Consider the following 26,769-nt stretch of genomic DNA (forward strand, 5'->3'; position numbering starts at 1 on the left):
GCTCCCATATTGGTTTAAAAGAGAACCTGGGAATTGGGCAAGGCTTCTTGCTTACTGTGCTGGCATCTCATTGGCTCTTACTCAGCTTGAAAAGTGTCTGAGTCCTTCACAGTGTTGGTCACTCAACTGAACAAAGCCTCGCTATTTTAACATCTCCCTTCTGGTAACCATCCCTTTGGTCTCTGTATGAGTCTCTTTTTGTTTGGTTTGGTTTTTTGTTGTTTTTTTATATTCCATATAAATGAAACCATACAGTGTCCTTCTCTGTCTGACTTATCTCACTTAGTATAATATGGTGAGGATGTGGAGAAAAGGGAACCCCTGTGCACTGTTGTGGGACTGCAGACTGGTGCAACCACTGTGGAAAATAGAAGGGAAATTCCTCAAAAAAACTAAAAATAGAATTACCATATGACCCAGCAATCCCACTTCTGTGTATTTATCTGGGGGCAGGGGGCCAAAAACCACTAATTTGTGAAAATATATGCACCCTGATTTGCATTTCTCCTGTGTTGGGAACGGGTAGGTGGGGGGCTGTGGCTTAGGCGAGTATGGGCACCATTGAAGGGAGGACTGTGGCGGGCTGTGCTGGGGCCATGGCCACAGGGATGGAGAAAGGAGGGCAGACAAAAGAGAACTTGAGGGGCAAAATCAGCAAAGTGTGGGTGCTAAGTGGATGAAAGTGGAGAGGCACTGAGTCTCTGCCGTGGGCCACCAAATAGATGGTGGTGCAGACCATGAGAAACAGGGTGTGGGGAAGAAGGCGATGAGTTCAGCTGGAAATGGTTGGGTGCCCTCCCAGTGGGGATGGCTTGGGAGAGGCTGACAGAGGGGTCTGCAGCCCTGTGTCAGAGGTGAGCGCAGTTTTCGAAGGCATTGCAGTAGTGCGAGGGAAGCATGCCAAGTTGGGGGAGTCTGAGAAAGCCCTGGGCACAGAAGGCACGGGCAGAGCAAGGGGCCTGAATGCTCCATAGGAGCTGAGAAGGTATCTCTTGATTTTTTAAAAATCTGAAAACTAGTCACCAGGAAGCCCATTAGGAGACGTTGTGCACAGATGGGAACAGATGGGAACATGACAACCAACGTGTTTAAAGGTAGAAAAAGAATGAAATGTCTCTAAAAGTGTTCTGCGTAGCTCATTCTTAGGATGTTCACAGGTATTAACACAGGAAATCGAGGGGTTCCATGGTCAATTGCTTACGTCTGAAAAATGTTTGCAAAACAAGGTAAAACAGGTGTTCCTGACAGCAAAATTCCTCAGAGACTTCACTATGGAAATGTGCACGGTGAAGCTCCAAGAGCTGGATCAGCACGCAGTTTCTCAAACCTATTTCTCAACAGAACCCTTTCTCTCATCTAATCAGCTTTCTACACAACTTGCTTTGAGAAATGCTGCCCTTGAGGCAGTCACAGTAAAATTGGCAGCAATAAAGAAACACATAACTTTGTTCCTGATGTTCTGGAAATTCTAGACAATGTCAAATGACACAAAACCAATGTTGGAAAAGAGCAGATAAAATTACAATTATTTGCTGATAAATTATGTGCCTGGAAAACCCAAAGGAATCCAATGTAAAGTTTTTAGAGTTATTAAAGGATTTTCGTGGCATGGCCAAATATAAGACAATTATACAAAAATTAGAAATTTCTGTCTGAGCCCACAATGCCCTGGTAGTAGGGATAATAGGGAAAGAAAAGTTCCCTTTACCATAGAAACCAAAATATAAAATACCTAGAATTGACCTAATAAGACAGACACAGGGCCCATGGGAAGAAAATTGCACATTGTTGACAGGGAAAAGATAGAAGTAAAGGAAGAGACATCTGCTGTGCCTTCCGGGAAGACTGGCAACATAGTTGAGATGTGGATTTTTTCCAGATTAATAATTGGAAATTTGATGAAATAATTCTAAGGTTCATCTAGAAACAGTCAAGAAGGCTGAGAAAGCCTTGAAAGCCAATCAAATAAAAAGGGATTTACTTCAAAAGCTTTGTAAAGTGAAAATATTTAAAAGCATACTGTGAGGGCTTGCCTGGGGTGGGTGGGAATGGTCGGGGGGAGCAGTCAATTGGGGGAAAAGGAGACATATGTAAAACTTTAGACAATAAAAATAAATAAATAAATAGCATACTGTATTTGGATAAGTATTAACAGATCAATTGAATAAAATATATAGCTCTCAAAACACCCCTCATATAAATAACTAAACATGTGGTAAATATAAGTAGTACAGTTAAGGCTTATAAATAAACATGTCATCAATATAAATTTCACATATAGTGAATTAAATATGTCATATAAATATAGGCTAAGAAAAAACAACAGCTATTTAAATCATACAAACCAAGAAAGAAGTATTGGTTATCAAGGGCTTCTTAAGCATAAATACAGTAGAAGGGAATTTTAAAGGGAAGATAGCTATATTTAAGCACTTAAAATATACAACTTCTGTCAAAAAACACAATGGAAAGACAAACCTAAGCAAGAAAAATATTTGCAATATGGTGAAAATATCATACTATATGAAGAGCTCTTCTAAATTATAGGAAAACATAATTGGCAATGGAAATAAACAGGTAGCAGAAGAAAAAATACAAGTGGCCTAAAAAGGGAAGAATACTTAACTTGACTATTCATCAAGGAAATAAGACAATTGACCATTTGAAAAGTGTTAACTGTTAAGATTAAGAAGCGGGAGTTACTGCTGTTTGGGTGAATGAGGCAGTCTGCTCTTTGGCCTGAGGATAAATGTGTACACATTTCTAGAAGGAACTGTGACAGTATTTGTCACTGTCCTCCAAGGTCCTTCAAGATTTCATTCATTTCTCCGCCTCTATCCCAAAGCAGTTATCAGAGCTGTGGTTGAGTTTTAGCACCAAATCAGTGGTCACATTGATTGATGGTAAAGTATAAACAACTGGACCCTAGCTGGTTTGGCTCAGTAGATAGAGCGTCGGCCTGAGGACTGAAGGGTCCCAGGTTCAATTCCAGTCAAGGGCATATGCCCGGGTGGCGGGCTCGATCCCCCAGTGGGGGCGTGCAGGAAGCAGCTGATCAATGATTCTCTCTCATCATTGATGTTTCTATCTCTCTCCTTCTCCCTTGCTCTCTGAAATCAATAAAAATAAATTTTAAAAAATAAAAATAAAGTGTAAACAATTGGAAATGATCCAGATTGGCCCATGGAGTCTAGTTAGGTCGGTACAGTGCATCTGTGGGAGTCTAGGTGGCCAGCAGGTCCCATTTCCCAGCACTGGGAAAGGGTTACAGCATATGGCAAATGAGTTTGTTCATGGTTATTGCTGTATTTTTTTTTAAAAAAAGGATACAAATTACAGTGTGATCTTAATTTTACCTACAAATATATTTATAGAGGGACTGGAATAAAATAAAACAGTAGGCAGTAGGCTATTGATTTTTAATTTCTTATTTGTACTTTATTGACTTTCCTTAATTTATCATGATAAGCATGTTTCTTTTATAACAAAACAGTGTATTTTTAATTATGAAAAATAGTTTACATTTACAAAATTCTTTTTAAAATGGTGGAGTTCAAGTAATGCTCTTTAACTGAATGACAGCACCTGAAGAAGGTCTCCAGTGGCAGGCCACCGGCTCTGTCATGGCCAACATGTTATTGCTCACTTGAAGGAGGACACAGAGGGACCTTATGCTTACTCCTGGCACCTTATCTCTGTGGAAGTTTGGGGACGGATGGGGAGGGGTTCTTCTGCCCTGCAGGCACCGTCTTACCTTTCCTGTGTCCCAGCCTGTAGACTCTGGCACCCGCATGCATGGGGAACATTTGATCAGAGTGAGGCCGCATCGCCCAGGTGTGCAGGCACATCCCTCACAGCCATGGCCTTGGTACTGCCCCTATGTGCTCTTCATGGGGAAGGGTTGTGCTTTCTGTGGGCCACAAGTTACCTATAGAGAGTGGGGAGGAGGGGAGTGAGCACGGACCGTTTTGTCAGGGTACAGCCTACTCCCCTCGGAGTCGGGGACGGTATGGGGACCTGCATGACCATGGGGCTTCCTGGAGCCCACAGCCAGCAAGGCAGGTGGCCAAGGGCACTTGGGCAGTGGGATAGCTTCAGTGAGAGAAGGACCAGATCAGTGAGAACTGAGTGGGCAGAAAGGGACCAATGTCCTCCTCACCTCTCTGTCTTCCCACTGGGAGCGATTTGAAAATCCATGATGGCGAGGAGACTGGAAGGGAAAACGGGCTAGATGCATGCTTCCAGAGCTAAATCCAGACAGGGCCCACTGCCCCCCAGGCAGACCGCTGCCGATGACCTCGGAAGAGTCATAATAGAAGATGTACCAGACTGTGGGTATGCCGGCCCCATGTCATCCCTGGTCTCCTCAACCTGGCCAGAAGGGACATCCTGCTGCTGGCCTCTCTGCCAGCCCTGGGGATCCAGCCAGCTGGCCGATCTCTTGTAGCAAAGTTCACTTCCTGCTCTGCCCACCTTCTCCTGGAAGCCCATGGCCCATGTCAGGCCCCGTGAGACCATGGCAGGTCCCTGGGGAAGTCTGACACCCATCAGGCCTCTTTGTCCCAGGGGATTCCAGAATGTTACAGGGCCAGACTGATGCTCTGTTCTCCTTTGCAGAGTGGCTGGATTGTAAAGGAGAGGTGAAGTCCTGGGTGGGAGTCAGTTTCCTTAAGGAAGACAGGCTGCAGAAGTGCGAACAGAGGATACTAGAGTTAGGAGTCTGCAAAAAACCCAGCCTTGACTTTTTATTATTAAATTCCATAAAGCCACTCCATCAAATTGCTAGAAACGTTTCTCATTTCTGTATGTATTGCTGTGGGCTGTAACAGTTTGTGCCCACCGGCCACAGACGCCACATTGCACAGCACCCAGGCAAGACCCTGTGTACAGGTCTCTGAGGGACCCATGTCCTGGGAAGCAGGAGGAGATGTGTCCCAAGCAGCTCCTCCAGGCCCATCCAGACTGATCCTGGGACCTACCTGCTCCCCAGGAGTGGAGCACAAGGCCCTGTGAAGTCACAAATAAACAGACTGGGCACCAGGAAGGCAACAGCTGGTGAGGGTGACCTGCATGGAGTGGGTCACCCAAGCAGGTGCAGCCCAGCCGGGCTCTGAGGGGCTAGAGGCACAGCAATGGAGGTCTGTGAAGACGTTTTCTGTTCAGAGGAGATGCCTCCATCCCGGGAGGGTTTAAACTTGGCAAAGCCAAGGAGACGGTAGCCAGGACCCCGGTGAGGAGAGGTGCCTGCTCTGCATCCTCCCAAGGCCCATGGGGACTACGGGGTGCTGTGAGGCTGAGACCCAGACTTGGAGCAGAAAGTGACCCAGGTGTTCAGACCATCCCATTACTCGTTCCAGTTCGTAACGGAAACAGACCATCTCCCCCATGCCTATCCCCAGCCCAGTCCCCACTCACCCCACCCGCCTCTGGCTCCAGTGGGGATAAAACTGGTAGCACTTTTGTCTAAGACATGTTTGTCTTCCAGCTTATGAGAAGCTTATGAGTTATCTCAAGTTTTTCCCAAAACAACATTTTTCTTCATTTCCTTAAAAAAACAGCAGAAGAAAAACATAAGCTTATTTTATACACTATGCCATCAGCCAGGGAGCAGAACAGCCACACTTGAGGGTTGCATAGCAACTGCTTTTCAATTGATTTTTTGAGAAGTCACCAAAGTACTGAACTGTTCTCACTTTAAATATTTCCTAGGATGATGAAAACCAAAGCAAATGGGAACTAGAGACTTGGGGACAATCAGAGAAGAACAACAGGTTTCCTGCCATGAAAGCCAGGTCAAGACGAACACTCGTAGGAATTTTTCAGCATTGGAGAGGAAAGGCTGGGAAAATTCTGAGTCTCTTGGTGGAAGGCAAGAGAAGAGAGTTCTGGGGGTGAGGACTCGGCATGCCCAGAGCCACAGTGCCCAAGGGCTCAGTGCCACTGTCCTCATACTGTGTGTCCTGCTCTGGACCTCCGCTTCTTTACCTGTGTGAGGGGCAGTATAGGATTTCAAAGCAGCCCCGGGATAGCCCCCAGTTCTCCCCAGAGTCTGGGTCCAGCCCCCAACCCGCTGGTGGCCAGACCCTGGTCATGCCAGCCCCCTGGTGAGCTGGACCTGCCAGCGTGCAGAGAAGGATGAGGGCATGTTGCGCTGGACCTTACTCTGGGAGGCCAGCTGTGGAATGGTCTTACTTGGAGCCCGGTAATCAGCTCAGAGAGACCCCTGTGCTTGGCTCTCTCTGGCAATAGGCTCCCAGCCTTGGGGAAGAAGGATTTCTAGAACATGCCCTAGTGACATGGAGTCCCAGCAGAGAAATGAGGAGCTCGCCTTCTGGTGTCACTTGATATCTGAGCTCCCAGAGGCTGGAGCTGCAGGGAGAAGACCCCCAGCCTCAGGGGAGACCACGCTGCCCCGGCAGGGATGCAATGTGACTTCTGCCCATGTTGATCCTTCAGCAAGTTATCTACCACCACTGAGCCTTAGTGTCCCCAGGAAGACGAGCAGATACTAGCAACTACAGCAGCAAGGAGGAGGCTCGTGTGAGTTGCTGTCTGCAGTGCCCCCTTGGGGGAAGGCCCTGTCTGTCACCCCTTAGGTGATTTCATTTCCCAACACAGCAGCTCTACGGGACAGTCACCTCATCAGGCCCACCTGACAGTGAGACTCTGCCACCAAGAGACAGAGGGACCTGCCAGAGTCACCCATTTGCAAGCCACCTTGCTCTGGGAAGGAGGGGCCAGACACGGTTACTCCAAAGGCTGGGGAGAGTGAGCTCCAGGCTGCTTGTGCCTTGCTCCCCTCAAGAGTTCCTACATGCTGGTGGTCCCCACGGAGGGCAGTTTTGCTACCCCCCAAGGGGGATGCTAATGGCATCTGATAGGTAGCAGCTGGAATGCTGTTCCACACCCTAGAGTGCACAGGATAGTCCCCCCAGCAGAGAGGTCCTGGCCCAGCTGTCAGCAGGGCAGAGGTGGGGTAGTGTGCTTTGCTTTCCTGAACTCAGTGAGCCCTGCCCCTTACCAGGCCTGGGTTCTGTGCAAGCTGTCTCGTTTCCTGTGTGTTTTGAAGGGTAGGGCCAGGGCAGTTGAAAGGCTTTGGCAGACTGAAGCCAACCCTCTAGGGCATGAGCCCCCAAAGCTTCCGGCGACCCCTTTGGGTACATTGGCCCCCCCAGGGACTAGAATCATACCTCCATCTTTATCATCATTGTCATGACAGTGACAGGACAAGGAACATTTGTAAGCATTGACGGTTATGGTCAGAAGCCACTATACTCCTGCCTCTGCACGGGTTGTACCCATTTTTCAGATGGGAAGCTCAGGACAGTGAGGAAATTTGTCTAAGAACATGAAGCAGATAAGGGATGAGCTAGTCACATACCAGTGCTCTCATGCTACCCAGATGAGCCCCACCTGTCACCTGCGGGTGCCCTGGTGAACGCTGAACGGGCTTAGGGACCCTTAGGCAGAGCTGTCCCTGGCCTGGAGCAGGTGGGGGCGGAGACTGCAGGTTTGTCTCCATCTCCTGGACTGAAGGAGGGAAGTGCTGAAATAACTCAGCTCAGTCTGGAGCAAACAATGGAAATGTCAGAGTGCAGTGACTGCAACAGAGCATTTAGGGCGGGTCTTCATTGACTTTTCCAGTGTGGGACCCCAGAGGCTGTCTCCAGCTTCTGAAGTCCCCACTGCTGGGTGCCAACTAGGCTCAGAGCTGCAGCCCTAGCAGGGGCTCCACTGCCAGCCCAGCCTGGCCCTGCAGTCTTAGGCAGCAGCGCCACCTTGTGACCGCCTCAGGGCTGCCCTGCCTCTCCTGTGGCCCACCTCTACCCCTTTCTAGTGGTTGGACTGGGGCAAGTTACTTCAATTGTCTGAGACGTGGTTCCTCATCCTGAAAACAGGAAAATGACAGCACCTATATATTAGGGCAGTTGTATGGTTTAAATAGATAATGCATGGAAACTTGGAGCCCGGGAATCAGCTCATAGGGGCCATGGTACAGGACCCCACAGCCGCCACCCAGCCCAGGATGCAGACATATCCCATCCACTGGACAGCTGTGCCTTGGCTCCCTCTGGGGGAGGGCTGGTGGTCTGTGAGTTCCATGATGATTGCTTGGCCACCCCCTTGCTGAGCTCACACCTGGTCCCCAGCCCAGCACAAGTGGGAATAGGCTCAGTCTCACAGAGAAGCTTTCCTAGAGCCCATGTAGAATAGAGAGGAGCAGGCAGCCAGAAGACAGGGGCCGTTGGGCAGCGAGAAATGCAGCTGCCACAAGCAGATCCCTCAGCCTCTCCCAGTCATTTCTGAAGGAGAAATAGATGAGTCTCCTATCCTGGCTCAGAGGAGAGCCACTGCTCAGATGCTATGATATCTGGCAAGGGCAGGGAATGGCAGGACCTGAGGTAGCCCAGAGAGGGTGGCCCATCTGAGGGCTGCATGGGTGCAAGCCGGTCACAGAAGAACAGAAGAAGGTCGAGTGGGGGCACTACAGCCCAAGGGACCCACGTAGTTTAGACCTCCCTCCTGGGCCCCAGGCCTGCCCGCTGCCCCCTGACTCTGGACACCTCTGTGAGGAGCCTTTGAGGCGTGTGAGAAGATCAGGAGGCAGTGTTCAGGAAGTGGGACAAGTAGGTCAAAGAAAGGGAGGGCCTGGGCTACAGGAGGCAGGAGCTCATGGGTTTTTGTTTGGGGCTGCCACCAGGCTAGGCAAAGCTACTTGAGCCTTTTGAACCTCTGCTCCACTGACCTAACTTGAGTCTCAGGCGGCTCTGAGAAGAGGTGGGCAGAGCACCTGGACTGATCACCCCTGAGCTGCCTCCCGAGAAGTGGGAGGACTCCACAAAACAACACTTCCAAGCGCCTCCTGAGCGAGCAGGCTGGGCCCAGAAACGCCACCCCATGACTGTGCTGTGCCCCTCGGCACTGCAGACCCCACACCTACCCTGCGAGTTTTCGGTCCTCCCCCCATGCCTCCTGCATAGGCCCCATTGCCAGAAAACGTCCTTGTTCTTGCACCACTCCGGTCTGTGACTTACTTCACTAGGATCCAGTAGAGCTTTTTATAAGTCTCGTCTCCCAGGCGCATTTGTCACTGTGCATGGGACCTGGGAACTGTTCTGCCATCTTGTAAGTCACTGACTTAGATGACACATGAGACTCCTGGCAATGACCAGCCCCTCCCTGGCCCGGGATTATTCTTTCTTCTGTGAAACATCCTGGCTTATCTGCAATACCTTATACCTCATCCACATAAGGAGAGATGTGTGGCTATGCTTGATGGACATATATATGGGAGAAAAGAAACAGAATGCCCGCACACGTCCACCAAGGAATGCATATCACTCTACTTTACAGACAGATGTATTTAAAGAGGGATGAGCCCAAACTGGTTTGGCTCAGTGGATAGAGTGTCAGCCTGCGGACTCAAGGGTCCCAGGTTCAATTCCGGTCAAGGGCATGTACCTTGGTTGCAGGCACATACCCAGTGGGGAATGTGCAGGAGGCAGCTGATCGATGTTTCTCTCTCATCGATGTTCCTAGCTCTCTATCCCTCTCCCTTCCTCTCTGTAAAAGATCAATAAAATAAATTTTAAAAAATAAAATAAAATAAAGAGGGTTGAAGCAGCCCTGGCCAAATGGCTCAGTTGGTTAGAGCTTTGTCCCAGGATGCCAAGGTTTTGGGTTTGATATATGGCCAGCGCACATATAAGAAGCAACCAATGAATGCATAAATAAGTGGAACAACAAACCATTGTTTCTCTCTCACTCTTCCTCTCTCTCTCTCTCTGTCTCTCTGTCTCTCTCTCTCTCTCTCTCATATCAATCAACAAATTCTTTTTTAAAAAGAAGAGGAAAAATCATGCCCAGGACTCTTATCTTGGAGGGAAGGAGTGTGTGGTGAAAGCAGAAGCGGAAATGCCATGAGGGCTGAGCGAGGAAGGGCAGCCTGCTGCCTGGAGTAGCCTCCCTTCTGAGAGGCCGTGCTGCATGTTTCTTGGGGAAGCAGTCTAGGCCGGGGGATTGAATACAGACTTTGGTTTTAGGCTTCCTGGGTTGGGATCTCAACTCTGCTTTCTAGCTGTGTGACCTGAGGGAAGTTACTTGACTTCTCCCAGCCTCAGTTTCCTCTTCTCAGGCTGACTGTGAAGCCTGAATGGCAATGCCACCGTGCAGAGCATGGCTAGCCATGGGCACCACATAAACGGCATGTGACTGCTCTTCTCCGTGGCTCCTAAGGGAATTGGCTCTGTGCCCCTGTTCTTTATGGGGCCCCTTTGCTGTAATCTGCTGTAGCTTTCCCCTCTATTGTATCGTTTTCTGTAAATGTCTTCAAACATAGGGTTCTCTCCCCTTCTCTGAGCTGGCACACCACATTAGAATTCCTTCCCCTCCCCTCCCGCCCCCACCCTGAACCCTTCCCAACTTGTAAGTTCTTCAGGGTGCAGTCCACATGGCATTTGCCTCCTGTCCAAGGCCTGCGCACAATAGGTGCCTGATCGAATGCAGGGAGCTGTGTAAATGGGGTGCGCTGAATGGACCTATTTGAGGCCCTGAAAACTCACATCTCACCTGAAAACTGTGCAATGACTTTGTGTGGAAACTCACTGGAGAGCCAAGAATGGAACCAAGTGGAAGCAAGACCTGAGAGGACTGGGCAGGGGCCACTGTGCCACCTGGACCAGGCCTTCAATGGATGGGGTCTGTCAACACCACGGCCTGCCCAGCCCCCCAGCTAGTCCACAAGACACTAACTCCTCTTCTGTCTCTCCTTCCCTGCAGTCCATGAGCCTTATTGAGATCGGGAACCCTTCTCAAAGCCTGGAGAATGTCTGCCGGTGGGCTTACCTCCAGCAGAAGCCGGACACAGACCACGATGAATACCATGATCACGCCATCTTCCTCACACGGCAAGACTTTGGGCCTTCAGGCATGCAAGGTGAGCTTGCTCCTACAAGGGTTCAGAAAGGAAGGAGGCTGAGTATGAGCCACTGGCCCTACAGGGTCCTGGAAGCCTTGGCCCAGGCCAGGGAAGGGTGTCAGAGCAGGGGGGCTGTGGCCACTTCAGCCCTGGAAGAGCGTGGGTGAGGGCTGATGAGCCCTGGCTCTCAAAAACCACCAGGGCCTCTGCCATTTCCCCCAGGAAACCTCATGCCCAGGGGAAACAGTGAAGATCAGAGGTGGTGAAGTGGGCAGAGTCTAGGGCTGGCACCCGAGACATCAGATAGGATCTGAGGCTGAATTTCAGAGTTGTTGGTTGCCCCATTAAAAAAAAAAAAAAATGAATAAGATTTCAACCATTGCAATTTTACAGATTGTACTTTAAAATTCAAACTATGTAAAACTGGCAGATCTAAAAGAAGAAATTGACAAGTCTACCATCATAGTCAAAGATTTTCATGTATTTTTCTTAGTAATAGAAAAGACAACAGATAAGAACATTACTAAGGCTATAGAAGATTTGAATTAAAAAAGTGGACCTAGTTGATATATATAGAATACTGCACCTAACTACTTGAGAATACCCAATCTTTATGAGCACACATGAAAAATTATCCAAACAGGCTATGCTGGGTCATAGGACAGTCTCAACAAAATGCAAAAGATCAAAATCACACAGAATATGTTCCCTGACAAGACTGGAAAAGAAAGATAACTTGGAAATGTATGTATGTATGGAAATTAAACAATATACTCATAAATAATTCATGGTTCAAAGAAGAAGTAATGCTAGAAATTAGAATATATTTTTAAACTGAATGGTAATGACAATCTGACATGAAAACTTGTGGATGTAACTAACACAATTATTAGATTGATATTTGTAGCCTTAAGGAATTTACTAGAAGAAAAAGGCTGAAGAAATTAATCATAGAAACATCTATATCAAGAAATTTAAAAAAGAACATCAAGCTAAACTCCATAAATATAGCAGGAAGGAAATTATAAAGATAAGAGTTAAAATTAAAAACAATAGTGCAGTAGAGAAAATAAATAAAACCAAATTTGCTTGTTTGAAAAACATGGATTAAAACAGAAGAGCCCTAAGCAATACTAATTTTTAAAAAGAAAAAAATTCAAATTTACTAAAATCACAAATGTAAAAGGACATCACTATAAATTTTACTTTAAAAATGTAATGAGATAATGAGAAGGTATTTTGAACAGCTTTGTATCAATAAATTTGTCAATTTAGATAAAAGGTACAAATTACTTGACAAAACAAAATCTGAGAAAAAATAGAAAATATGAATACTCATGTCAATTAAAGATGTTAACTCCTGGATTTGATAGCTTGACCCAAGAATTCTTTGTAAGTTCTAACGAAGAATCATACCAATCATATACAAACTCCCACACAATGAAAAAAGAAGGTACATTTTTCCAATTTTTAGGAGGCCTGCTAACATTGAAACCAAAATCTAAGGACATTATAAGAACAGAAGTATAGGCCAGTCTCTCTCATGAATATAAATACAAAATCTCAAACAAAATGTTAGCAAATCTAATTTGGTGCTATATTTTTTAAAAAGGTTTCATGTCACAATAAATTTCAATGTATTCTAGAAATGTAATGTTGGTTTAACATTTGAAAATCAATCATTGTAATTTATCACATTAACAGAATAAAGGGAAAAAAAACTTATATCATCATTCAATTGATCCAGAAAAAGTATTTGACAAAAATGAAGATCCATTTATGATCAAATGTCCTGATGAATTAGGACTAGAAGAGCTTTCTTAATGTGGTAATGGATATCCCCCCCCAAAAAAAAAAACTATAATAAGCGTCATATATAATGATGACATGTTGAAAGCATTTCTCCTAGATTGAGAAAGGTCAAGAATGCCTGCTACAACCACTTTTCTTCAGTGTTGTAGTAGAGGTCCAAGGCAGTGAAATAAGACAATAAAAAAAATAAAAATATCAGTCAGAAAGGAAAAAAATCACAGACTCTCATTTGAAAATGATATACTTGTGTGCATAGAAAATCCAAAAGAATATACAAATAAATTATTAAAATTATTAAAAGTAATTTTTATATCATGTCATTATACAAAAATCAATTGAATTTCTGTATTCTAACAACAAACAAATTAAAAGTTAGTATCATTTACAATAGAATAAAAAGCAGCAAATACCTAGGATTATGTCTTAAGAAAATATGTCCAAGACCTAGACCAGAAAACTGTAAGACATGTTGACAGATATTATAAAAGGTTAAATCAATAAAGGGGTATACCATGCTTATGGATGGGGAGACTCACTATTGTACAGATACCAATTTCTCCAAGTTGCTCTATAGGTTGATGCTGCTGTGCTCCGTTCCAGCAGGATATCTTGAGGGTATTGAAAAGTTGATTCTTGTGTTCATACAGAAATGCAGTGGGCCAAGAACAATTGAAGAAGATGATCAAAGAACTCAATACCTATTAGAACAAAATAGTTAAAGGGTGTAAGTTTGATCCAAGGATTGACAAATGTGTCATTAGAACAGAACAGAGTCGAGAGTTGAACTTAGGCACAAACATTTGCTTTATTGCAAAGGTGGCACTGCAAGGTAGAGGAGAATGATGGTCTTTTAACAAATGGTGTTGGGCCAATTGACTATCCAAATTGGAGGAAAAATTAAGCTGACACACCTTCTTTCTATGCTGTCATCATATTTGTGGATATTCTAGATCTTACCTAGGAATAAACTTCATTAAGGAGGTAAAAGACCTGTACTCAGAAAACTGCAGGGCATTAAAAAAAAGAGATAGAGAAAGACATAAACAAATGGAAGAATATACCGTGTTCATGGATTGGTAGAATCAACATCATTAAAATGTCCATACTACCCAAAGCAATCTATAGATTCAGTGCAATCCCCATTAAGCTATATTACAAAGCCACTGTTCTCAAAACTGCCTCGTACTGGCACAAGAACAGACATATAGACCAATGAAACAGAACAGAGAACCCAGAAATTGACCCAAGCCATTATGCTCAATTAATACTTGACAAAGGAGGCAAGACCATACAAGAGAATCAAGACAGTCTCTTCAATAAATGGTGTTGGGGAAAATTGGACAGATACATGCAAAACAATGAAATTAGACCACCAACTTACACCATACACAAAAATAAACTCAAAATGGATAAAGGACTTAAACGTAAGACAAGAAACCATAAAAATCTTAGGAGAATCCATAGGCAGCAAAATATCAAACATATGTCATAGCAATATCTTTACCAATACAGCTCCTAGGGCAATGGAAACTAAGGAGAAAATAAACACATGGGACTACATCAAAATAAAAAGCTTCTGCACAGCAAAAGAAACCATCAACAAAACAACAAGAAAGTCCACTACATGGGAGAACATATTTGCCAATGTTATATTTGATAAGGGCCTAATCTCCAAAATTTATAGGGAACTCATACATCTTAACAAAAAGAAGATTAACAATCCAATCAAAAAATGGGCAAAGGACTTAAATAGACACCTTGCAAAAGTTGACATACAGAAGGCGAAGAGACATATGAAAACATGCTCTAAGTCGCTAATCATCCAAGAGATGCAAATCAAAACGACAATGAGGTACCATTTCACACCTGTCAGAATGGCTATCATCAACAAATCAACAAATGACAAGTCCTGGAGAGGATGTGGAGAAAAAGGAACCCTCTTACACTGCTGGTGGGAATGCAGACTGGTGCAGCCACTGTGGAAAACAGTATGGAGGTTCCTCAAAACACTAAAAATGAAACTCCCATTTGACCCAGTAATCCCACTTCTAGGAATATATCACAAGAAACCAGAAACACCAATCAGAAGGATATATGCACCCCTATGTTCATAGCAGCACAATTTACAGTAGCTAAGATTTGGAAACAACCTAAGTGCCCATCAGCAGATGAGTGGATTAGAAAACTGTGGTACATCTGTACAATGGAATACTATGCTGCTGTAAAAAAAGAAAGAACTCTTTCCAATCCCAACAGCATGGATGGACCTGGAGAGCATTATGCTAAGCGAAATAAGTCAGTCAGAGAAAGATAAATATCACATGATCTCATTCATTTGCCGAATATAATGAACATCATAAACTGATGAACAAAAATAGATCCAGAGACAGAGAAGCATTGAACAGACTGTCAAACTTCAGTGGGAAGGTGGGGGCAGGGGTTTAGAGATCAACCAAAGGACTTGTATGCATGCATATAAGCATAACCAATGGACACAGACACTAAAGGGGTGAGGGCATGTGCTGGGGGGTGGAGGTGGCTGGGGGAAGGTCAATGAGGGGGAAAAAGAGACATATGTAATACTACATGTAATACTTTAAAAAATAATAATAAATAAAATTTTAAAAACCTACTACACAAGCGACCTATGGGGTGCTTCTGTTGCCCAAAGACACCCTAGCAGTCTCTGGCTCTCACCACTCCATGGCGCCTTTTCCAGCCACGACCATAAAGGTCGCCTGTGAGAGGGAGCGACCTCAAGGCTCTGGCAGCACCCCAGGCCTATGCAGACAGCCACCAGGCTGCTGGGTGGATTGCTCACGTGCTCATGCATCTGGCTGCTGGAAGATCACAGTCACAGCTACAAGCAGACTCTCTCTCTTCTTCGCCCTTGGTCACTAACTCTCTGGCTTTGTCCTCCCTTCCCCTGCTGGCAAGAAAGTTATCAATGGAATGTACGAATTCCAGCCTATGTGTATGCTCAAAAATAAAATTAAAATTAAATAAATAAATAAAAGTAAAAAATAAATAAATAAATAAAATACAAATGAATCTCTACACTAAAAAAAAAAAAAATGGCATCATTAATCCATTGAGGGAAAATATTCATAATACATATCCTGTATCTAATAATGAACTTATATCTGATATATATGAACTCTGACAAATCAATAAGACAATGTCAATGATAATAATAATCAAACAACCTAGTGGAACATTGGCAAGAGACTTTCTCAGGCTCTTAACAAAACATGAATGATTCATAAGTATATGAAAAGATCTTCAACCTCAGTTGACATTAGGGAAATGCAATCAAAACCACAATCAAAATCCAGAACATGCCTAACAGAATGGCTAAAATAAAAAAGACTGAAAACCCCTCATCTTGGTGAGGATGGGGATATGTATTTTCATACTCCTCTGGTAGGAATATAAATTGATGCAACTACTTTGGAAACCTGTTCAGCAGTATTTTTTAAAGCTGAACAAAAACCCACCCAGCAGTGACACTCCCAGATATGCTCCCACCAGAAATGCACGCACGTGTGCACCGAAAGATGAGTGCAGGAACATTCAGGGCAGCATTACTTACAATAACTCTTAAACACGGAGTAACTTAAATCCGTCAACAGGGAGCAGATGAAGATATAGTCACACGGTCATCAGAACTACAGCCACATGCCACCCTGGAGATGAATCTCACACATGGAATGCTGAGTGGAAAGCTTGACAGAGAAGAATTTGTACTTAGGATTCCATTTACTTCAGCTTTGGAAGTGGGCAAAACTGATCTGTGTTGTTAAAAGTTAGGGGAGGAGAAAGGAGGGGGCGAGTCCCAAGAAGGGGCTTCTGCAGTGTGAGTACAGTTTTATTTCATGACCAGGTAGGTGCCCACGTGGGTGTGATCACTTTGCGATAATTCTCTAGTTATAGCCTTATTACTTGTGCATTTTTATGGACATATGTTGCACTTCAAAAGAAAGAGCTTGATGCGAGCTGTGTGCATGCGTGTGTGCGTGTGTGCGTGCGTGTGTGTGCGTGTGTGTGTGCGTGTGTGTGTGTGTGTGTGTGTGTGTGTGTGTCTACGTCCTGAAGAAAAAAAAAGAAGAAAAGAAAGAGCTTGAGCAATCTATATAGAAACTAGAGGCCCGGTGCACAAATTCATGCACCAGTGGGATCCCTCAGCCTGGCCTGCAGGATCAGGCCAAACCAGCTCTCCGACATCTCCTGAGGGTCCTGGATTGTGAGAGGGTGCAGGCCAGGTCAAGGAACCCCACTGGTGCATGGCTGGGGCCAGGGAGGGATGCAGGAGGTTAGCCAGCCAGGGAGGGTGTGCGGGAGGGCTGTCTGGCTCATCTTGCTCAGACCCAATCGGCCAGACCCCAGCAGCAAGCTAACCTACTGGTCGGAGCATCTGCTCCCTAGTGGTCAGTGCACGTTATAGTGACTGGTCGACCAGTCAACTGTCTGGCCCCTGGTGGTCAGTGCACATCATAGCAAGTGGTTGAGCAGCCTTAGCATATCATTAGCATATTACGCTTTGACCGGTCGACCAGACACTTAGCATATTAAGCTTTTATTATATAGGATAATTATTCAGAGAAGTGGACTCATTTCACCCACCTCATCCTCTATGGATAGGCATTTTTATTAGTTTCTGGTTGATCATTCCAGTAATCCTTTTTATAAACACAAGCATATTTATACTTATTCCTCTCACCACTTTCTTCCCTGAATTATTACATGCACTTCTCTGCTTCTCACTCCACTCTGTGCTGACCACTTGCCCATATTTGCATTACTAGGGAGACTTCTCCAGTGATGCTGGTTGGGCTAAGATTCATTTCTATTAATAAACGATCTCTGACACTAGAGTGGCTCCCTTTCAGCACCACAGTGGGACACAGGTGGGAATAGGGAATGTGACTCCAGCCCACTGAGCACAGATCAAGGGGTTGCTCTCACCCCTTCAAGGTCTGCAGCTGACTAATAGAGCACTCTGTCAGTCCTGTCATCCAGGCAAGAGCGCTAATGAGAAGCAGAGCTGTTCCACAGGAGAGGAAACTGTCCCAGAGGAGAGGAAGCTTTTATATTAAGTGACCTCATCCTTCATTTAAAAATGTGAAAGAAGCCCTAGCTCAGTGATGGGCAACCTTTTGAGCTTGGTGTGTCAAACTCCGCCAAAAACCTGAGCATAACTTGGGTAGTGTGTCACTTTGAGGAAAAAACATTATTTCGCAAATGTTTCATCCTCAGGAGCAGCAAATGTTTCATCCTCGGCATGCGGCCGCCTCAGCGGCCGCATGTCATCAGAAATGGCTACTTGTGTTAGTGCTGACACGCATGTCATAGGTTCGCCATCACTGCCCTAGCTGGTTTCGCTCAGTGGATAGAGTGTTGGCCTGCGGACTGAAGGGTCCCAGGTTCGATTCCAGTCAAGAGCACATATCTCAGTTGCAGTTTCCTGGCCCTGGTAGGGGGCATGCAGGAGGCAACCAATTGATGTGTCTCTCTCACATCAGTGTTTCTCTCTGTCTCTCCCTTTCTCTTCCACTCTTTCTAAAAATCAATGGAAAAAATATCCTTGGATGAGGATTAAAAAAAAAAAATGAAAGGAGCCCAGCTGGTGTTGCTCAGTGGTTGAGCATCCTACATAATAAAAGGGTAATATGCAAATTAACCATCACTCTGCTATGCCCACGATTGGGCCAGCAGGAGGCATGGGGGCGGGACTCGGGGTGGCCAATCGCGCTGGCAGGAGGAGCTGGGAGCGGAGACTCACGAGTGATCCCTGGCAAGCCGCGCCAGTTTGGGCTGGGGTCTCAGGCCGCCAGGGCCACGCCCCCAAGCCACGCAAGTGATCCCTGGCAAGTCGCACAGGCTTGGGCTGGGGGTCTCAGGCCGCCAGGGCCACGCCCCCAAGCTGCGCAATGGCTCGCAAGCCGCAGAGGCTTGGGCTGGGGGTCTCAGGCCACCAGGACCTCGCCCCCAAGCCGAGCCGCTTGGGCTGGGGTCTCAGACCACTAGGGCCCCGCACCCAAGCCACAGGATCCCCTGGCCGTGAGGACAGCTTGGGCTGGGGTCTCAGACCTGCAGGGCCTGGCACCCAAACTGCATGATCCCCTGGCCGAGGCGGCTGCCTGGGCTGGGGTCTCATGCCTGCAGGGCCGGGCACCCCCACTGCATGATCACCCAGCCAGTGGCAGCAGCCTGAAGCGGCAGGGCAGTGCACCCCCACCAAGCTATCTTCAGGCCAGTGAAGGCAGCCTGGGCTGGAGCCGTGCACCCTCACCGGGCTATCCATAGCTAGGCTGAGATGGCAGCCTGGGCAGGGGTCTCAGCCTGGCCAGGGCCCCATCCCCTGCCAGCGATGGCAGCCTGGGGTCTCAACCATTGAGTCGTACCAGCCAGGCAGATATGGAGTAATCTTAAATGTTTCTTTTTTTATAATATATATTTTATTTATTTTTTACAGAGAGGCAGGGAAAGGGATAGAGAGCTAGAAACATCTATGAGAGAGAAACATCGATCAGCTGCCTCCTGCACATTCCCCACTGGGTATGTGCCCCCAACCAAGGTACATGCCCTTGACCAGAATCGAACCTGGGATCCTTGATTCTGCAGGCCAATGCTCCATCCATCCACTGAGCCAAAACAGTTAGGACTGTCCAATATGCTAAAGAAAAAACCCTATCTAATAAAGAGGGAATATGCAAGGGAGGGCATTTGGGGGTGACCAGGGTATCAGGGGCTGGCAGGGAAGTGGTTAGGAGGTGATCAGGCTGGTAGGCAGAGCGGTTAGGGGCAATCAGGAAGGCAGACAGGCGAGTAGTTGGGAGCCAGCAGTCCTAGATTGTGAAAGGGATGTCTGACTGCCTATTTAGGCCTGATCCTATGGATTGGGCCTAAACAGGCAGTCGGACATCCCCAAGGGGTCCCAGATTGGAGAGGGTGCAGGTTGGGCTGAGACACACACACACACACACACACACACACACACACACGTGCACAAATTTCGTGCACCGGGCCTCTAGTCAACCTATAAAGAAGGTCACAGTTAGAATCCTGGTCAGGGCACATGCCGTGTTGTGGGCTTGATCTCCCTCTCCCTTTCTCTCTGAAATCAATAAAAATATATTTTAAAAATAAAAATTGTGAAAGGATCAACAGATTGGAGTGACTAAAGGAAGTGGAGGGTCAGTTTGTCTGAATGACATCTGAGAAGCACATCAAGGACTTACAAGCAGGCTGGTCTTTACAAAGCAAACCTTTTCCTTCTCTTCTCTTCACCCTCCACGGGAAGCCATAAACATTGGTAGCCAGCTCCCCACCCACCCCCCAGAAGAGATTCTGTATGTGTGTTTTTGTTTTCATTTGTTTTAAAAATTATCATACAACAAAATTAGTCCCCCAAAAAATAAATAATAAATAGGTAATAATAAATAAAAATGTGAAAGGACAGCCAAGGATTACTAGACATTAAAAAAAAAAAATGGGACCACATTGAAAAACAAAATCAGAAAACTGACTTCAGAGGAAACAGATAATTTAGAAAATGAAAAAGAACTTTTTAAAAAGTAATATTCCAAGAATGTTTGAAAAAATATGCCCATAAACCCAGAACAGGTTGCTAAGAAGAATTAGAAAATGAAGAAGACCCCTAACCGGTTTGGCTCAGTGGATAGAGCGTCGGCCTGCGGACTCAAGGGTCCCAGATTCGATTCCCGTCAAGGGCATGTACCTTGGTTGTGGGCACATCCCCAGTAGGGGATGTACAGGAGGCAGCTGATCGATGTTTCTCTCTCATCGATGTTTCTAACTCTCTATCCTTCTCCCTTCCTCTCTGTAAAAATTAATAAAATATATATTTTTTTTAAAGAAAATGAAGAAGAGTTTTTATGAAATTAAAGATGTGATGGGTAAAATAGAAAATTCAAAAGCTGAAGTAAAAAGTCAAGGGCATCCAAAAATATTAAAATATGAGAGAAAAGTTAGGAGATATAGACAATTCGGGAGGTACAATATGTATCTAAGATTTCCAGAGAGAACAGAAGCTAAATAAAATAAGAGGGAAGAATATAAAGATAAAGACACTTTTTCAAATCTTCAGATCATACAGGCTCACATAATGCTAAGCAGGGAGAATGAGAAATACTTGCTCAGGCACATTCAAAGGCAAGGTTTGTATACCAAGGATAGAGGGGAGATGTCCCAAGTTTCGCTCTGGCACTCTGATTCAAGAACAATCATCTCAACATCCACAGAGCAAAAAATACTGGAAGATACAGACTTTCTTGTTTATTCCAGGGGAAAAGATTTCTGTACTTGTACAGACACGTTTAAAATCACACTTTCCTCCCTTCTTCTCAACTTTTCTCTTTGGACAAACTGTCCTGGGATCTCCCTGTGGGGGTTGAGAGGAGTGAGACTAGATCAGGGCTCCTAGAGCTGGGGCTCCTGGCTCTGTGGGCCTCTCCAACCCTCCCCTCCCCCCCAGGTGTCATAGCAGAGGCCCCATTTGGCACACGCAGCTCTGTATGCACTTCTTTATCTTGCCCAGGGCCAAATGGCAGGCCCCATTTTCTGGCTTTGCTGTTTTAGATGGGGTAGGGCGTCCCAGCCACCCCTCCCTGTCAGTGGTTGTGCATTTGGTTCTGGAGGCTTCCCTGGGAATTCTGAAGAAACCCAGTGACTAGGCTCAACCCAGCAGGGCGCAGTCCTCCTCCGCAGGCTTTCCCACCCTCCGGGTCCCTCAGCCCTGCCTTGCTTCCTGTGGGGCTCCACAGGGCCACACAGTGTCAATGGACTGGCAAAATGCACTGCATCTCCTCCCTGTTACCTGTGAGTTCTGTGTCTTTCAAAGCCGCTTGACTGGGTGGGGTGGCTGGAGGGTCACTGTGCATCGATGTCAGGGCAGATGTGCCCTGCTACCACCACCCCTCCCACTCTGCCCTCCATCTCTGGGCGCGCCTTTCCCTTAGACTCCTGATGGAGGGGGCCCTTTGGTAGGAATGTGGCTCAGAATCTTCTCAGCCAAAGCTCAGAGCTAGCTGAGTTATAGCTGCGTGCCCTCAGTCTACTTGGCTCATCCCCTCTGTGGCCAGCAGGGCAGGGCGGCACATTAGCATGCATTGCCTGGCTCTGCCTCTGAGCAGCTTTGAGGACCACCTCGCTGCAGCCCTCTGTGTCTTATGGAAGTGGGTCTAGCTGGGGTCTTCCAGGTCCCCCAGCAAAGTTGGAAGGTGGGAGGGAGGTTGTGTGCAAGAGAATGGCAAGTGGGAGGGTGCCCAGGTGGCAGAAAGTTCTCCCAGGTGACATCTGGGCTTGGGAATCTGAGGGGCAGAACTGAGGCCTGCTGCCCGGGGTGCGAGTCTTCTGAGCTGTGCCAGCCTGGCGCAGTCACCTCTGCTCATCTGGGGATGGTGAGGTCACTGGGAGCTGGAGCCACCCTTTGTCTCCTCCCAGGCTATGCTCCTGTCACCGGGATGTGCCACCCCGTTCGCAGTTGCACCCTGAACCATGAGGACGGCTTCTCCTCGGCGTTTGTGGTGGCCCACGAGACCGGCCACGTGTAAGTGGCCTCACGGTCCTGGTTGTCTGGGGAAGGTTGGGGCTTGAGGGGCCCCACTTCTCTGAGCCCTGAGAGGCACAGAGCCCTATGAAAAGCACTAGGATATGATGGCCTGTCCTCCCAGCACTGCACAGGGCAGACCCAAGGTTCCCTTTCTGTTGAGGAAACATCAAAGAAAGGGCCGAGTGGGTGCTGGGGATCTTCCCTGGATTACCCCACTTTACAGATGAATAACTGAGGCTTTGAGGGAGGCGGGCCCTGGAACAGAGAGCCAGAGGTGGGGTGTGCATGCCCCCGGCACCACCTAAATCTCCGGGCTGGACAGATACTGATGGGAAGCGCCACAGGGCCGCCGGGCCTGTGTGGGGAGTGTGCCGAGAAGGTGCCCGGAGAGCTGGCTCCACTGCGATCTCATGTCACAGTCCCCTGCTTTGGGGACAGGACACTGAGGGACATGCTGCTGGATGCCGTCTCCCCAGTGTGCCCCTGGCTTTCAGATTCTACCTATGGAAACTCGGTATCACCTGGCTGAGGGCAGACCAAAACAGCAAAGGTCCAGGAGGGCACAGTGGAGGGAGGTTGGGGGGCCCTCCCAGCGTTTGGATGGGGGAGAGCTGACAGGTCAGTGCAGCCAGGTGAGGGTCCAGTGAGGCTCCCTTGGCTCCCTGAACAGGCTAGGCATGGAACACGATGGGCAGGGCAACCGCTGCGGCGACGAGGTACGGCTGGGCAGCATCATGGCACCCCTGGTGCAGGCAGCCTTCCACCGCTTCCACTGGTCCCGCTGCAGCCAGCAGGAGCTGAGCCGCTACCTGCAGTGAGTACCACCCGTGGCCCCCAAGGACGACCTGAAACCCTGGGGTGCGTGTCCCCGTGTTCCCGGGCCCAATGCAAACTCCCAGACCTTGGGTCCTCCAATTTGAGGTACAGGGGAGGTGAGAGGGAAAGAGCAGTGCAGGTCAGTGTGGGGGATCCCACTGTTGGGGAGCACCTTCAAAGGACACTTGGGATCTGGGCAAACCAGGTCCTGGGTAGTTCACACCAAGAAGCAGAGATGCAGCAGGGAAACTGAGGCAGCTCAGCCGAGAGCTGGGGTGTGCAGACAGGCCCATCATCACAGCTCCAGAAGGGGCCTCAGCAGCCCCCACAGACTGGATGGCCAGTCCGGCTGAAGGCAGCTTGCAGTGCCCACGTGTCCCCTCACAGCTCCTATGACTGCCTGCGGGATGACCCCTTCGCCCACGACTGGCCGGCGCTGCCCCAGCTTCCTGGGCTGCACTACTCCATGAACGAGCAGTGCCGCTTCGACTTCGGCCTGGGCTACATGATGTGCACCGCGGTGAGTGTCGGAGCCGGCACCCTGGGGGCAACATCTCCCTCTGCACCCAGTCACACTCAGTGCCCACGCTGCCCATCTAGACTTGGTCCTGGGCAGGGAGCTCACAGCTGACAAGGGCTGTGACCTGGGGAGCACCAAGGGATGGTGGGGGCCTGGTGTGGCCCCTGCGTGGTCTGCAGAATTCAAGAGGGCTTCCCTAGGAAGAAGCAAGGTGTAAAGGTTGAATGGGAGGACGGGGCATTCCAGAAGGCAGAAAGCACATGCGCAAAGGCTTAGAGGTGCAGGAACATAGCATGCTGAGGAGCAACCAGTTGTTCCCCAGGGTTGAGTGCCAAGGCAAAGCCATTAGCGTCAACACAGGTCATCAAAATTGAGTGTATCTGCTGATCGAGGCCCGCCAGGTGTGAGACAGTATGGCAAGAGCAGTGTATCAGTGTCTGACTCAATGCTCATCCCACCTCCACGTAGGAAGTAAGCAAAGTATTCCACTTTACAGATGAGGAAATTGAGGCCCGGAGAGGTTAGGTAAACTGCCTAAGGCCACACAGTGAGCAGGTGGTGGATCTGGGTACTGAGGAGGCTGTCTAACCTCTTGCATGTTGGCCTAAGGAAGGTGGTGGGCAATGGGAGGCTCTGTGAAAGTTTGAAGAGGGGAGTGGCATGGCTAGGTTTTGAGTTTCAGCTGTATCCCTCAGGGATGTCCTGGAGGAAGGGCTATCAGGATAGGAAGCAGAAAGGTCAGGAAAGAAGTAACTGTGAGATCCAGAGGACAAGGCTGGAGCAAAGACAGGAACAGAGGAGAGGGCTTCAGGAGAAACTCAAGAGGTGGAGTGTTCATAGCAAGAGGGCAGGGGGACTTTAGGGCCCTGTAGTGACAGCTCCTGGGCCAGAGAGATGCCCACCCAGCCCTCACGCCAGGCTCACTGGCTCCCCAGTCTGTCCAGGCTCCATGGGGGCTACAGCCATCAAGGGTTGAAGGCCGGGGAGGCCAGTACCCCACAGGGACTTGAATTAGCGGCTGCACACTCGAGATTCTCATGGCCTCAGAATCACATGGAATTCAGGGCACCCGCTGGCCACACGGGCCTATCACAGGCAGTCAAGCTGTGCCAGTTGCACAGCTGTCCAAGAGGCCTCTGGGGAGTAGGGTCCCCACAGTGGGAAGCACCCTGACCAGTGCCTGGTGTTCTCTTCCAGTTCCGGACCTTCGATCCCTGCAAGCAGCTGTGGTGCAGCCACCCGGACAACCCCTACTTTTGCAAGACCAAGAAGGGCCCCCCACTGGATGGGACCATGTGTGCACCTGGCAAGGTGAGTCAGGGCAGACGGCAGGCCTCATGACACGCTCAGATCTCCAGGGACAGTCCCTTCAGCGCCCTTGGGGTGGGGCTGGGGGCTTTTCCTGCCTCCTTTCTAATGATCCCCACATGACTCACTCTCCAGCCCTTGTGCTTCCCACACACTGTTCTTCTCAGAGCAAACCTCATGTCTCAGAGCACCTGTCTGTGCTTCAGCCCTCTGCCTAGAGAGCTCCCTCCTCTGAGGAGCAGTTTGGGGATTCCAGCAGCCTCAGTCCCCCCTGCACACTGTGTGTGACTGGGTCACTTCACCTTGAGGCCAGCATTGGAGTCAGGTGGCTGCTGGGTCCCCAGGCCTAGCTTAGAGGGCCAACTTGTCCCTCGATGTTGCTCAGTAGTCACCCACCATCACCTGCCATCCTCCCATGCCCACTTCTCACCTCCAGCAAATTGCCAGAAAAAAACAGGCTTTTCTCTCCCAGGACTTTGTCTCCTAACTCCCAGCCTGGTTCTCATTGTCTCCGATGAAGCCTCATACCTACTTCTCAGCCAGTCACTTGCAACGGGGCGGGCTTTTGCAGATGAGCCTAAGCCTGGGTCGCAGCCCCCAAGGGCTCAACCCACTGAAGCTGTGTAAACCTACTCTGTGGGGGAGGGGCGTGGACTCCAGTGCAGGTCCCCCAGCCCAGGCCTGAAAAGTCCCCAGAGAGGCTGGGCCTGAGGTTCTTCCAGGTGGGTCTTAAATTCTGCTTAATTTTATTTTGTTTGTGGTGGAGCTTCTTAAATCTACAGATTCCCAGGCCCACCCCTGAAGATTTTGGGTTGCAATAAGGATCGGGAATTGTTTTTGCTATTTTTTAAGTTATGGTGAAATCTAAGTAACATAAAACATGCTATTTTAACCACTTTAAAGTATACAATTCAGAGGTGTTTAGTTACATCACTACTGTATAGTTCCAGAACTTTTTCACCACCCCAAAAGAAGACCCCATTATGTATTGAGTCTCCATTCCCTTCCTCTCTCCAGGCCCTGGCAACCACCGATATACTCTCAGTCTCTGTGTATTTGCCTATTCTGGAATTTCTTATAACAAGAATCGTATATTATGTGGCCTTTTATATCTGTCATCTTTCACTCAGCATAACGTCTCCAAGGTTCCATATTGTGGTCTGTGTCAGTGCTTCATACTTTTTTTGTGGCTGAGTAATATCCCACTCTCTGGATAAACCACATTCTGTGGATCTGTTTGTCCATCAGTGGGCATTTGAGTTGACTCCACCTTGTGGCATTTGTGAATGAGCTGCTGTGAACATTCAACAAGCATATTTTGTTTGAAGACCTAGGACTTGGTATTTTTAAGAGGTGCCCAGGTGATTTGGTTGTGCCCCCAGACTTAATGAACTCTTAGAAGTTGGAGGTGGAATATCCTATATAATAAAAGCCTAATATGCTAAGTGTCCAGTCAGCCAGTTGGCCGTTCAACCAATCAAAGCATAGTATGCTAATGATATGCTAAGGCCACTCAACTGCTCGCTATGACGTGCACTGATCACCAGAGGCCAGATAGGCGACCAGTTGACCAGTCGCTATGACATTCACTGACCTCCAGGGGACAGACACTCTGACCGGTAGGTTACCTTGCTGCTGGGGTCCAGCCAATTGAAACTGAGTGATACAGGCTGAACATGCCCTGGAGCCCTCCCGCTGTCCCTCCTCAGCTGGCCAACCTCCCGCGTCCCACCCCAGCCCTGATCGTGCACCAGTGGAGCCCTCAGCCTGGCCTGCACCCTCTTGAAGTCTGGGACCCCTCAGGGGATGCCGGAGAGCTGG

The 26,769-nt window shown here is 47.9% G+C and overlaps 1 protein-coding gene across 1 annotated transcript in view; it reads left to right on the forward strand.

Moving 5' to 3' along the window:
- ADAMTS2 (ADAM metallopeptidase with thrombospondin type 1 motif 2) overlaps positions 1-26,769 on the forward strand; it is a 255,810-nt gene that overhangs the window by 175,879 nt on the left and 53,162 nt on the right. Inside the window, exons 6-10 of the mRNA XM_008151418.3 lie at positions 10,780-10,936; positions 22,196-22,301; positions 22,975-23,118; positions 23,508-23,640; positions 24,838-24,951. Of these exons, the coding sequence (XP_008149640.2) occupies positions 10,780-10,936; positions 22,196-22,301; positions 22,975-23,118; positions 23,508-23,640; positions 24,838-24,951 (654 nt within the window). The remainder of the gene's footprint in view (positions 1-10,779; positions 10,937-22,195; positions 22,302-22,974; positions 23,119-23,507; positions 23,641-24,837; positions 24,952-26,769) is intronic.

The sequence above is a fragment of the Eptesicus fuscus genome, chromosome 6, assembly GCF_027574615.1.
Source record: "Eptesicus fuscus isolate TK198812 chromosome 6, DD_ASM_mEF_20220401, whole genome shotgun sequence".
NCBI lineage: Eukaryota > Metazoa > Chordata > Mammalia > Chiroptera > Vespertilionidae > Eptesicus > Eptesicus fuscus.